General features: G+C 44.3%; 1 protein-coding gene across 1 annotated transcript in view; it reads left to right on the forward strand.

The window, feature by feature from the left end:
- The first annotated feature begins 1,166 nt into the window (after window positions 1–1,166).
- The window catches only part of GNA13 (G protein subunit alpha 13), a 30,496-nt gene continuing 18,519 nt past the window's right edge, over window positions 1,167–13,143 (forward strand). The window contains exons 1-2 of the mRNA XM_083804926.1: window positions 1,167–2,108; window positions 3,882–4,108. Coding sequence (XP_083661052.1) covers window positions 1,220–2,108; window positions 3,882–4,108 — 1,116 coding nt within the window. The 5' untranslated portion in view covers window positions 1,167–1,219. The remainder of the gene's footprint in view (window positions 2,109–3,881; window positions 4,109–13,143) is intronic.

A 13,143-nucleotide genomic window follows, 5' to 3' on the forward strand; every position in this document is an offset into this window, starting at 1 on the left:
ATTATGGTATCCTTGCACAGGCTTGGCTGTCAGCTACCTTTTCTGCTGCACAACTTTGATTTTTCCTAAACTGCATCTACTGCTTTCTACATTTTTTTGTTGTTATACTTCACTGGTAGGTGTTAATTCGCTTCTCCAAAAGGAGGCAACCAATGCTGTCTGTGTGTTTTGTTTTTGGTTTCTTTAACTCTCTCCTTCACTAGGATGAAATAAATGTTCATTTTCTCTTAGAAAGAACATTAAACGTTTTTCAAAGGAAAGCACGAGTGTTACTTGTTTCACTTTGCAGACAAGAAGCACAAAATTAGAAACATTTGGTGGGATTTTCATTCACTGAAAACTACTTAAATCCAAGAGGAATTGTAGAAACTCAGGAGTGCTCTGTGTTTCAGAAGGTGGGATAAGGCAGCTGTGTCAGGCTGGCAGAGATCACCGTTTTTAAAACTTGGACAAGAGCTCAAGAATTAGTCTTCCATGTCTGTACTAAAACTACCAGGATGTGCTTATTAGATGACTATATGAATTTTATACCACATCCTGCCCTCCTATAAGAAATGTTTTGTTTTGTTTTTTGTAAAGCCATATGGAAGGAGACCCTTCCAGTAGAGGCACAGTGATATTTCCTTGAGTTAAATTCAGCTCAGTTTCCTCTGTCCTTTCTTCCTATTTTCTAATTTAGGATTATCGTTAGAAAAAGCAGAAACACACTGACAGAAAAGATCAGCAGGTATCACATTTGAGATGTAAGGAGAGATGAAAAAGACATTTAATGTCACTTTTGCGTATGTTTGTATGTGATTTCTGCTGCATATTTCTATGACCAGCGACATCAGAAGTGCAGCTCGATGTGGGTACATGTCCTTGCCCCTGAGGTATGATATAGCACGTTACAAGTGCTTGATTTTCAGTCATATTTTACCTCACGCCTTACGTCTACAGAACGTAACCAGCGTGTCACTGTGCAGTTGAGAGCCCAGATCTGCTGTTTTGACCAACATGTACGACATAAGACTTGTCTGAATAGTTCTGAAAATTTGTGTTAATAATCAAAGTAATACAAAAGAGAACTACGTTTTTGCCAGTTATCCCGTGGACCACATCTTGTCAGCGTAATCCCGTGTTGGCAGTGTTGTGTCACCTCTCACTATGTTGGTTTATGTGACAGTGTGTTTGTAGGCTAATTTTTTCAAATTGATCGGCAGAATAATTGTGCTGAGGGATGGATCACACGAGGAGCGGGATTTTCAATCTTTGCGTGCCCGCAGTATATTACTTGCTCTACCCATCACATGAAGAGCCATTAACTTTTAGGAAAACTTCACTATTAAATACGTTCAAAGGGCCAAGCCCCACTCAAGGCCAGAAGCAGCGTTCGTTCAGCCTGGTTCCATGGCCCGGCAGCACAGCAAAGCTCTCCTCAGAGGATCCGGGCAGCGCGCACCGAGCCGTTGAGGCCATTTCCACAAACCCACTCGAGCCGTTCAGACCGTTTTTATTACAAAACCATTTTATTTCTGCGTCAAGAACAAAAACCCACTTCGCTGGCAAGCTTAACCGAGGGCTGACCCCCCTCTCCGGGGCCGCTCCCCAGCCGTCCCCGTGCTCCCCTCACAGCCGCCACGGGGCCGCTTCCCGCCATTTCCTGTCAGGCTCCGCGCCCCGGGCGGGGCTCCCCGCAGAGGGCGGGCACGGGACGGCTGCCGGGCGGCGGCAGCGGCGGCGGCGGTCACGTGAGGCGGGGCGGGGGGCGCATGCGCGCTGCGGAGGGCGGGCTGGTGCGGGCCGGGCCGGGCGGCCGCTCCCCTGGCTGGCAGTGCGCGCTAAGATGGCGGACTTCCTGCCGTCCCGCTCCGTGCTGTCGGGCTGCTTCCCCGGCTGCCTCCTCACCAGCGGCGAGGCCGAGCAGCAGCGCAAGTCCAAGGAGATCGACAAGTGCCTCAACCGCGAGAAGACCTACGTGAAGCGCCTCGTCAAGATCCTGCTGCTGGGCGCGGGCGAGAGCGGCAAGTCCACCTTCCTCAAGCAGATGCGGATCATCCACGGGCAGGACTGGGACCGGGCGGCCCGCGAGGAGTTCCGTGCCACCATCTACAGCAACGTGATCAAGGGTGCGTGCTTGGACCCCCTCCCCGGGGCACCCCCCGGCCATGGGTCGCCGCCCTGAGGGGCTCCGGGAGGGGCCGGGGCCGGCTGTGGGGTGCTGGGGCCGGGTTTGGGGCCGCCCGGTGGTTGCCCCGGCCCCGCAGCGGGGGGGTCGCCGGTCCTGGCCCCTCACAGGGCTCGTCCTGGCTGGGGCTGGTGGCCCCCGGGGCGCGGGGTGAGCTCTCATGGCCGGGAGCCGACGGGGAAAAAAGCTCACCTGGTAGGGTGTGAGGGTGGGATGGGGCCCGTGGTGGAGGGGGAAGGTGCCTCAGCCCCTCGTGGTGGTGGGAGAAGGGCTGCCCCCGGCTGGGACCTCGCCTGCGCTGACACCTCGCCCGGCAGCCGCCCTGGGGTGCGTGGCCAGAGCCCCCGTACGCGGCTGGGAGCGGGCTCCAAATTTCGCTGCTGTCACCCTCCTTCATCTGCCACGCTTCTGCTTCCCAAATCAGTGCCTTTGCTCGTCAGATTTGGAGTTGGAGCTGGGTAATGCTGGGACAAACTCTTAACCAAGTTTCCTGAGGCAGCAAACTACAGACATCAGCCCCGCGCTTCAGTGGGGCTCCTAAATCCCACCAGTTCTCAGGGAGTTGATTTATAAAGCTGTTTACAAATCGAGTCCAAAAAAATCAAAAATAGCAAGGTAGTAAAAATCGCAAGTGGGAAGGTTGATGAGGTTATAGTCTATTAATAATGTAATTCTTACTGCGCAAGAGTATACACGTAGGAACTGCAGGTCGTCTTTTGCTGAAATCATTGCTTTTGACAGATACAAAAATCATAGAATGGAATTGAAAAAGTACCTTGGTGTTGAAGGGGCATGTTGTTATACAGCCATCTGTCAGTACATCTTACTTATGCCTTCCCCCGTACCTTTACAGTTGCTTATTCTTCCTGGATTTTTTTTTGCCACTAGTAAATCTAATAGTAGAATTTATGTCATTTAATTTATCAGTGTCAACACAGTGGTCTTTTTTTCTTCTAAGAGCTGTGTAAGGCAAGATTAAAATAATCAGTTTCTCCTACAGAGCATTTACTTTTTTTTTTTTTGAAACTACAGCAACTGTGGGAAAATCTTTATGTAAAGCAATTCATTCTGCTCTTAAGTGGCAAAACATACAGTTAAGAAAGCGCTGTGACTTTAGTAAGTGTAATCTACATATCTGTGAAAATATTAAAGGCAGTGACAACTCTCTACAATGAGTTATAACTATATACAAAGTTAATAAGAATACAAGGACTAGGCAACCTTAAAATAAGCCATCAGATGCTTAGATAAATAAGCCATCAGATGCCATCAGAACATATTCTGAAATAAGCTTTTAAACATGTTTCCTGTGTCTTGTATTTCTGACAGGTAAATATAATGGTAGTAAAATGGTTTTGGAGGTCAGAGGAAAGTAGGAATATCTGTAAAAGCTATTTATGTAGTAACATAGATTGGGGATTTAGTAATTTAAAAACTGTACTTCTGCAGGAGTTAAACTTGCAGTTTGGATGTTACACTGTTTAATAAGGCCGTGTTCTTCTGGTAGCAACTCTCTGAGTTTTGATATTACCTGGAAATGTAGTACTTAAAATCCATTTTTCAGAACCTTTCTTATTTTCTGCTGGGCGCATAGTCTTACTGAGCCTCGATTGTACAGAGTAAGGGTATTGTTTGAATCCTTGCAGACTTGTAGGTTAGTGAAACATTAGACGCTGAGAAATTCTAATTGCGATGCTCTTTCATGGTGTTAAAGGTGTGAGAGTCCTCGTAGATGCCAGAGAGAAACTTCATATCCCTTGGGGAGATCCTGCGAACCAGAGCAATGGAGATACGATGATGGCTTTTGATACCCGGTCGGTCACAGTGGTGCAAGGGATGGTGGAGACGGCAGTTTTTTTACAGTACCTCCCGGCCATAAGAGCTCTCTGGGCAGACAGCGGCATCCAGCACGCGTACGACCGGCGCAGAGAATTCCAGCTGGTAAGATTTGCTTTTTGGAGTTTTCAGTTGGGCGTGTAGGATGTCTTGTTCCTATTTTGCTTTTCAGTGAAACTGAAAAAATTGATTCCCAAGCGGCCTCCTTACGGGTGTTGAGCATTTTGGATGGCAGACTGTTAACACTGGTGTTGCAGACAGATGCTTAGCTTCTTCCCCCCTCCTTGTTTTCCAAAACCAAGATTAATGTAGAGCTCCCGACATAATTGTCCTCATTTAATATGTGAGAAAGCTCAGGCATAGAGTGCTTTTTATGTTCTGCCACAAAGCTAGGACCTGTCTAGTGTTTTTACTGTATGATTATTTTCTACCTTGTGCTAACTGGTGCATTAACTTAAAAAAAAAAAAATAATTAAAAATCATAGCTTGCAATAAAGGAAGAGTTGATAGTAATGTGATTTTTAGGAAAAGATATGCATGGGTTAATGAGAAGAATTTAAAAACCACTCCCTTCTCTATTCCAATTTGAGCAATCTAGCAAACATTCCCTCTATACTTCCTGTTTAATTTAAAATGTCTATGTTAATTCTCATGTAATGAGATTTTTGTTATATGAAAGTTCTCAGCTGAAGATGAAATGTACAATTCAACAGCAGGATTGGGAAGGAAAAGGGAATGTCATGATTCTTGAGTTGGAGCTCTGACTGTTTGTGACAGCTGAAGTCCCTTCGCTCGATTTCCATGCTAATGGTGCAAAAGGAAATGAAGACTTAAGTTAATTTGCTGTTTGTTTTGTAGGCTTCTGTAGTAAAATGCCAATGGCATACGGTTTCTTAGGGGTGGGGTTGCAGGTTGAGAACCTTAAAATAGATTAAATCTGTTCCTGTAGGTCTCTTAAACCTAAGTGGCTTTGTGTTTTTATGTCTTAAAAATAACCTTTGTGTTAGGGTGAATCTGAACAATAGCTGATGATGTCTCCCGTTGAGCTATTATGAACGATTGTGTAATTGTAGGCTGTCTTAAAGAGGTTGTGTAAATACTCTTTATAAATATGTATTGCCCTAATCCTGGAATGTCTTCCAGAGCGTGCTGCATGGCAGGTGCTTGAGTAGCCTATCCCCTGCCCGGCCTGGTACTGTGCTGTGTAAATGGGTTCCTAGGGAGACCTGACGCTTGCATTTTGCATTCAAAGTGATCAGAAAGGGGTAACGAACCGCTCTGCTGTATTCAAGATCCTCTTCTGGTGCAGATGTGACTTCTGGTGACGTAACTGCTGTGCTGGAGCGAGCCGTTTTAAAATCCGTTAAGTAAAATCGTTTCGTCTTTACTAGGCACGCTTCATGACTTCAGGCTAAATAGCTCCCTTTTCCTTCGCTGCTGCTGCTGTCATCTTGAGTTTCTAACAAGTAGGTTCTTTCCATAACTGAACCATGTGCAGAGTTTCACTTTGAGTAGGAGCTGAAGAGGTTTTCTTCTGAATCTACTAAAGGGGAAAAAAAAGATTGCTATGTTTTTGGTAGCCCCTAAGTCTGTATAATATTATCTACTCTATATATATATCGTTCTGGGACAGAATTTTAAGTATTTCTTGGAAGTGTTATGCATAGTTGAGTATTGTCCTAATACTAGATTTTACAGATCAGATAACTGCTTTATTTATACTTACATGGCTTTATTTCCTAAATCCTTTCAAAATCTCAGCCCAGTGCATTTATGCCAAGTTAGAAACGTGAGGAAAAAAGAAAAAAAAAAGCTGAATGATGTCATTGTACTGAGCACAAGCAGAGTGATAAAGCGATGCCTGAGCATCAAGTCTCAGTTTTGCCCCAGTAAGCTTAAACATGAGTTATGAGAGCTCCACGTGCGTAACGGAAGGACAGAAACTCCTGAAAGCAGTGCACGTTCTTGCCATATCTGCTGGCAGACTTTATAGAAACGTGTTCAGAGTTCAGGTACACGTCGTGGTATGGAGGGAAGACACCCATGGTGGAGGAGGGAGTTATGGGTGTTCCCCGAGCCAGGAGGTAGGGTGGAGGAAATTGGAAGACACACAGACCAGTTGTATTGAGAACCAAATCTTGAAATAAGGCTTAAAAGACTGAAAATGTTTGGTATTGGAATATGGGGAGTAAAAGACAAATACTGTTCTACATCCAGTTCAACTGCATGCAGCAGAAAATGAAAGGAGAGAGATCAGCAATAGTATAATTATATATTTAGGAGAGAGGGAAGAGTGTCGTAAAAAAAAAAAAAAGTACAGTGCTGGGACTGAGCATGGTAGAAGAGAATTATTTGCCTGCATCTACTCTAACTTCAGACTGAGCGAGCTGAGCTTTTTTTCCACTGGACTGAGTTTGACACTGTGCTGAAAACATGGTTCCTATTATGAGGGCACAGGCAGGAATGTTGAGAAAGTGCTGTTTACGATGGGAATAAGACAGTTTGGGGCAAAGGTAGAAGTGTGCAAATGAAGAACAGAGCGGTGATGGATAAGGAGCGAAACAAATTTACATTGAAATCCAGGGGAAAAGGAAGTAACAGTGCTGCTCTAGGAGCCATTTGTACTTGGAACAGATAGGAAGTACAGAAAAAGAGAGGCGAAGATTAAAGTTTCTGCATTTATAAGCTAAAATTTAAAGGTGTTTGTGAGAGATCATGGAGCTGTTCTTGCTTCTGTTTCGTTTTAGTCCGTCTTCCGTTCATGGTGCCAGACATGATTCTGGGAGCCTGAAGAAAGAACGTAGGCTTTTTATAGCAGCGTGAGGGGGAAAAACAGAATGCGGTTGTATTTTAATGGAATTAGAAATCAGCATTTCCATGCCTAGTTCACTAGAGTGTCCTTCCTCATTTTGGTAACTTGAGTGGTCATGCGAATAGAGTATCGTCTGGTTCCCTCAGTGTAAAAATAGGGGCCTTCTGCCCAGCAGCACAGCAGCATTTGTGAAAACTCGTGAGTTCGCCCTCGTGTAATGCTTTAAAACTGGAAAGAGCTAATGACAGCTTATGGTGCAACAGACACAACTTCAGCACTTCTCAGCTGGTCAGTGTAAGGATCCCTCAAACTTTATTACAAACCAAAGCCATTCAGGTACTAACTTGGGTACCTACAGGTTATTTTGGATCTGTAGCTTAGACAGGTTCTGCAGTTCTGCTTGGGATTTTGGGCATCCTCAAGCTTTCTCTTCATTTGCTTCATCTCCTATGGCCTTGCATCAGATAGCAAAAGTGGATTATTGATGGAGCTGGTCTGCATCACCCTAATGCTTTGTCATCCAATTAACATTTCGGATTTCCCATTGCAAGTTGATTTCCAATTTAAAAAAAAAAAATCTCATGAAGGGACTTGTATAACTGCATCTATTATCTTAATTCTGTAACGTGCAGACCAGTGGTTAATTTCAGCACGAAACCCAGTCAGTATTGCGGTTGGTCAGAAAGCTGATGAATGCTGGAGTGAAATTTGTGTCACTTTGTTTGGAGGAGGTGGTAAGCAGCATATATATTTGTATGGATGAGGAAGAAAACAGAGGGTTTTTTTGTTTGTTTGTTTGTTTTTTAAAAAAAAAAAAAGTAAAGGCTGTCTCAGGACCTGCCTAGAGCTTTTTCCTAGCTGCTATGTTTATACTCAGGAGGTACTCAGAGTTCTGCGGCTGTAAAGATTTGCTGCTCTCATCGAGATTTGCTTCGAGGCGCTGGCAGCTGAGGAAGCGTCTTGCTCTGGCGCTGTGCATCTCTAACACCGAGGACAGGGCTCCTGTGTACGAGCGCTGCTGTGCGCAGCCTCTCACCTTAGTTCGCCGTGAACCTGCAGTTCCTGAGGCTTGCTGCTAGAGTCACTAACAAAGAAGGGTTTTGAAACAGTCTCCCTGAGTCTTCTGCTTCTCCAAGACTGGAAAAGAGGGATGCAATCTTCAGATAGATGCTATACTTGCCCTACTTGCAGATCACACCGATTTTTGTAAATGCCGTGACCCTGCAGTGCAAGGAGGCAGCGATGACGCTTGATTCTGCCAGCATTTGCATAGAAGTGCAGACACGGGTACAGCAAGGACGACTGGATATGCATTTACTTCTGGGTCCTGTTTACTTTTGTGACATGTCTGCTAGTGCTTGATCAGATTATAGAAGACAGGAAAAGGCGTGTTCTGCTTGAAGTTCTACTGCTAGTTTTGCTGCAGCTTCTCTGTAGCATTGTCGGAGAGTATTGTTCGGTTTACTGGAAGATTGTATTTCATCTTATTCTTTTGGGGCTTTTCTGGCTTCTGTCTCTGAGTATTGATGGGGCTGTTGTATGTAAGAGAGCATTAAATTTCCATAAATTTTCATTTATGGATAGAGTCAGCCCTCAAATGGCCACTGCAAAGCATTAGCAATATTTGCCATTCTTTCAGGTCCGTGGGCAACAGATCCGTGCCTGCTTATAGAGTAGTGATCCTGAGGAGGCCGGTGGTTTGATGGCTGACTGGGCTGCCCCAAGTTGGCGTCTTCCTCTTTCTCAAGTGTGGACGCACGTCTTAGGAAACAGTTGTGAGGTCAGTGCCTCAGCAGCTCTGAAGTCACTGGTGTAGAACCTGGAAAAAGGCAGGGTACGTTATCTGCGCTTCATCGGTGTCTTCGACGCCGTACTTGTGACACAGAACTTCCAGAGCTTTTCAGCAGCTTGTGCCCGCTGGCACGTGTAAATATTCATCCTCTGCAACCTCCCCAGACCCCCAAGCTGGGGGCAGAGATGTCTATTTTTGTTTGTTTTTTCTCCGCTCCCTTTCCCAGATCTCCTCCTGGTTCTAGGACTGTTTCTGCTTGAAGTGGATAGGTGGCTTTTCTATTTAGGATGTGCTTGAGTGCATAAACTGTCAGAAAGTTTCCTAGACTGATGTAAGAATCTTCATTACAGGCATGAGATCCACTCCCCCAGTGTTTCTGTAAACACATGCATTGGCTTAATCATATAATTGAGAGTTACTGTATTTAAATAAAACATAGTGATTACACTGAATGTTGCTTAAATTTTAGTGGTGGGGAAAAAAAAACACAAGCCTGCTGCTGCTTTGTCGGTGTTGAAATACGAATTATTTTCCCCTTTTTTCCCTGGCCTGCCAAACGTCCCATCACAGGACGGCATGTGTACGGTGAGCATAGCTCCTTAAAACCCTTGGAAAAGTTAGAGCTGCTTGCCGTCTTTTGGTCCTTCCTTACATATGAATCGGATTTACCAAAGATTGTTGCTATAACTATGGAAAGAAAAACGTTTTACAAATTTCTACTTAAAAAATGAGTCATTCAGATTCTCGGGAGAGGCTCAGAGTCTTTGCTGTTTTGCTGTTTTTCTTGCCCTGGTGACAAGATCATGCTGATTTGTATTAATAAGGCTCTTTATAGAGATTAACGCTAGAGTCAAACAATAAGGAGGCTTGAGCTTCCTTCTTCTTGCTTTTTGGCCAGGAACCCTCCAACGTGTGTGCTAGCGCTTTGGGTAATGGGGATTGGCCGTAATATTTTAATTGAGCTCAATTACTTTCAAATGAGCTTTAACACTAACTTCACACAAACGCTAATTTTCTTCATTTTCCAAATTGGGATTAGGATTTCTGTCGGGACCTCTGAGTTACTGTGCCTTGAGCGGCTGCTTCTGGGGCTGCCCGCTTCCCTTTCTGCCGTTCTTCCTTTCCTGCCTGCGAAGTTTGCAGCAGCAAGGCACTGAAGTACTTGGGGTGGTCTTGTAGTACCAGTTGATTTGTGCGGCAGGCTGGTCTCATTTTACTGATGAACATCTCCATCAGTTCTCTTTCCTGAACGCATAGGAAGTAGATTTGCTTGTGCCCACGGTAGGGTTTTTTTCAAGTTTAAGAGTTATTTTGTTATGGCCTTTGCCTCCACTTGCAGAGTGGTGACTGTGGTTGTTATGCTGCACGCTGCCAAGGCGTTTGGTGCAGAATGTGCAGCTACTCCAACTGTGTGTGTATATATATAAACAATATAAAAATTATTATTAATCCAGAGTGATATCTGTACTTAAAACTGATTTTTCTTCAGTGAGGGCTCTCTTGATGTGAACGTGTTATCCCAGTACACACACGAGACAGAAGCATGTTGAGTTGACTTCCAACCAAGAACGCCAGCAACTTTCTGGGGGCTACTGTGCTACATTTCTCAATTTAAACTCGATCCAGATACCTGCTTATGGGCAACCACTGCTTTTAAAATGCTGCCTTCCACAATAGAGTTTGAGAGCACAGTGCCGGGCTGTTATGCAAATTCAGGCTTGAACGGCCTAGGCAATATTGATCGTGTGCCTTAGTTTTCTAAATATTTTGTTGCAGAAGACTAGAAGGTGACGTTCTTTCTGCAAAACTCTAGATCTCTATAAATGAGCCTTGATTAAAAGCAACAGTAAAGGTAAAATGAAAGTGCTGTTCTGAACGCGCTGTACGTGTCAGCAACCTCTAAAGAGTTCACAGGAAGAGACTTTCTCAGCCTTTCACGACTTGAATGGGTAAACCAGTTCTCAGCAACTTCTTTTAAATGGGTGCAAATGTGCTAGATGAGCTTCAGCTGCTCCTGCTGCCCAAAGGCTAATGTGAGACCTCGGTACAAACACTGGTTCAGAGCTGATTTCCTTATTAACTAACCTGCAGTACACGACGTGTTAGTACCTGTAGCACTATATATTTCACTGTTTCACAAAATTTCAGTATAGCAATGGCTACGACTTGTTCTTTGGCCATGTAGAAGTGAATTACTAAACATAAGCCCAATCTACACTACAAAGTCCCAGTATTCATAGCTGTCAGCAAATCTGCATGCTGGCAAAACATGCGGTGTGAGAGCAGCTGTGACGTTCCATCTATATAGGTGAAATTAATTTTGCACCTGAGGCAAAGAATATAGAGCGATCTTTTTCATATGCAAATACGGGATCCTCTAGGATTAAGGTGCAGTGCCAGGGGCAGTGTTGATTTGTGCTGCTGTTCCCTAATTTGAGTTTACTGTAATGAGATTTCAGCCTTGGAGGTTGGTAAGTCTGCTCTCACTGAGCACGTGATACTTGGGTTGCATTCGGATGCCTGTTGAGGCTGTCTGCATTGACCTGAACTTCAGTTTGTGATGAGTGCTATTGAAATGCTTGCTGTTGATGCCGTAGCTCTTATGCAGAAGCAGCAAAATGGTAGGAAACTTTAGCTGGTGGTAGCTGAGGAAGTTGCTTAAGAAAATGTGAGAAAACGTTAAGTACAGCTGACCTGACTACGTAAGAAAAGCAATAGAATAACTCTACTAGTGTAAGATGTAAAATACGTTCCGTGTCACCCTAATTCTCCATACCAGCCTTGTGTCTGCTGACACTTTGGTTTTGAAGTACCTGAATTTACCATGAATTGACTGAGAAGTTCAGGCGGTGCAGAGCCTGCCCTCCTGTCGGAACGCTGAGCTGTGATCCTGACCAAGTACCGAGTGGTATCTTGTTCTGCTCTGCAATATGAAGCTTTTGGGTATAATATGTTAAGGATGAAGAAATTAGTTGTAAAACACAACATTAGTTAACCTGGCAACCTCAAACATTAAATGTGTTTAGTCTAAATTGAATAATCCTGGTGACCGAGAGCTTGTCCTTGTTCTCTACAACCAAAGTTGCTCCATGGGACAAATTTAAACAGTGAATAAAGAAGCTGAAGACGGTCAGCAGCTAAAGAGGGCCCTAAGTAATTTCTAGTATCTTCTCCACGTGCATGTCTACATCAACAATAAGCATCAGGTAATATGACTGAAAGGTTATGGAATTTTAAATACAGGAAACAACCTGTTTTTTTGTCATCACAATGATTTTAGCTTGACAACTTTAATGATCTCAGAGAAGAAAAAATGTGGACCATAGTAGGCAGTGAGCTGCCTTCTACAGCACTTAATTCACTGTACCGTCCTGCACGCTTCTCCGTCAGGCATTCGTGCCTTAAATTTCTGCCCAGTACTTCAGAGTCTCTCCAGTAGCTAGAGTGTCGTGCACCTCCTCCTTGACTTAACCAAGGAGCTGGAAAGGCCACAAATTCTCTTTCTGGTGAGAGGTACGGGAAGGCATAATCGTGTGAGTTTGTGTCTTTATCCCACGTTTAATGATGCCGGAGAAATGATTTTTAAAAACCGACTGCAGTCTCAGCAGGCTGCCTAGAGCACTGCTCACTGGACGCGTGGTGGTGTTTGATCACCCACTGGTGACCGAACGGAGAGGATGCAGAAACAGCAGGGAGGGAAGGAGCAGTGTGCTGCTGCCTTCCGTGATCCAGAGGCCTGCTACAAAACGGCGTGGAACAGTTGCACAGTGGCTTTAGTAGGTTAATTGCTAGTATGATACCCTGAATTCTGCAAAACGTTCGGAGCCTCTTGGATGTTGCTCCTGTTTTGGCAGTCTTCAGGACTTGACTTTGCTATTTTGAGTGCTTTGGACACAGCTTTGCTATTTCTTAAAGAAATTAACATTCATGTAATGGTACTTGTAGATCTTTCACAAGACATAGTAAATTTATCGCTGAATCTTATCAGATAGCTTGTAACAAGAGCTGATATATTTGTATGTTATAAATGCTTAATTCTGCTGCTTTAGCGCTGTTTGCAAACAGAAGTACCAGAACTTAATTGAAATGGATTCTGCTAATTGAGGCAGAGGAAGGAAATAGAAAGCATTTGGTCGCCTGGATTTCTCATGAGGCTGAAATAGAAACCAAATGTGTGCTGTAAAACTGAATCCTAGGGATACTTCAGTGCATGCATCAGTGTCTAGTTTAGGGTCCTGCTTTTAAGATGTTATGATTTAGTTTACAGAGTATGCAATCAGATGCTTTTCAAGCATCTTAAAGTTCAACATGACCAGTTTTAGTGCTGATGTGTTTCCACATGCCAAATATTTCTCGTGTTTTTTGGAGCCTTCACCAGTCCCGTACAACTTGGAAGCGAGCAGAGCTCTCTCTGTATGATGGATGGCAGATTTGCAGACTCACTCCTGCTTCAGCGTTAGATGAAACGCACTTGGAGTTGCAAACACATGAAGTCATGGAGCCAGTGGGTCAGTGCACTGAGAGAGGAGCAAATGT

Source organism: Anser anser (genome assembly GCF_964211835.1).
Source record: "Anser anser genome assembly, chromosome: 19".
NCBI lineage: Eukaryota > Metazoa > Chordata > Aves > Anseriformes > Anatidae > Anser > Anser anser.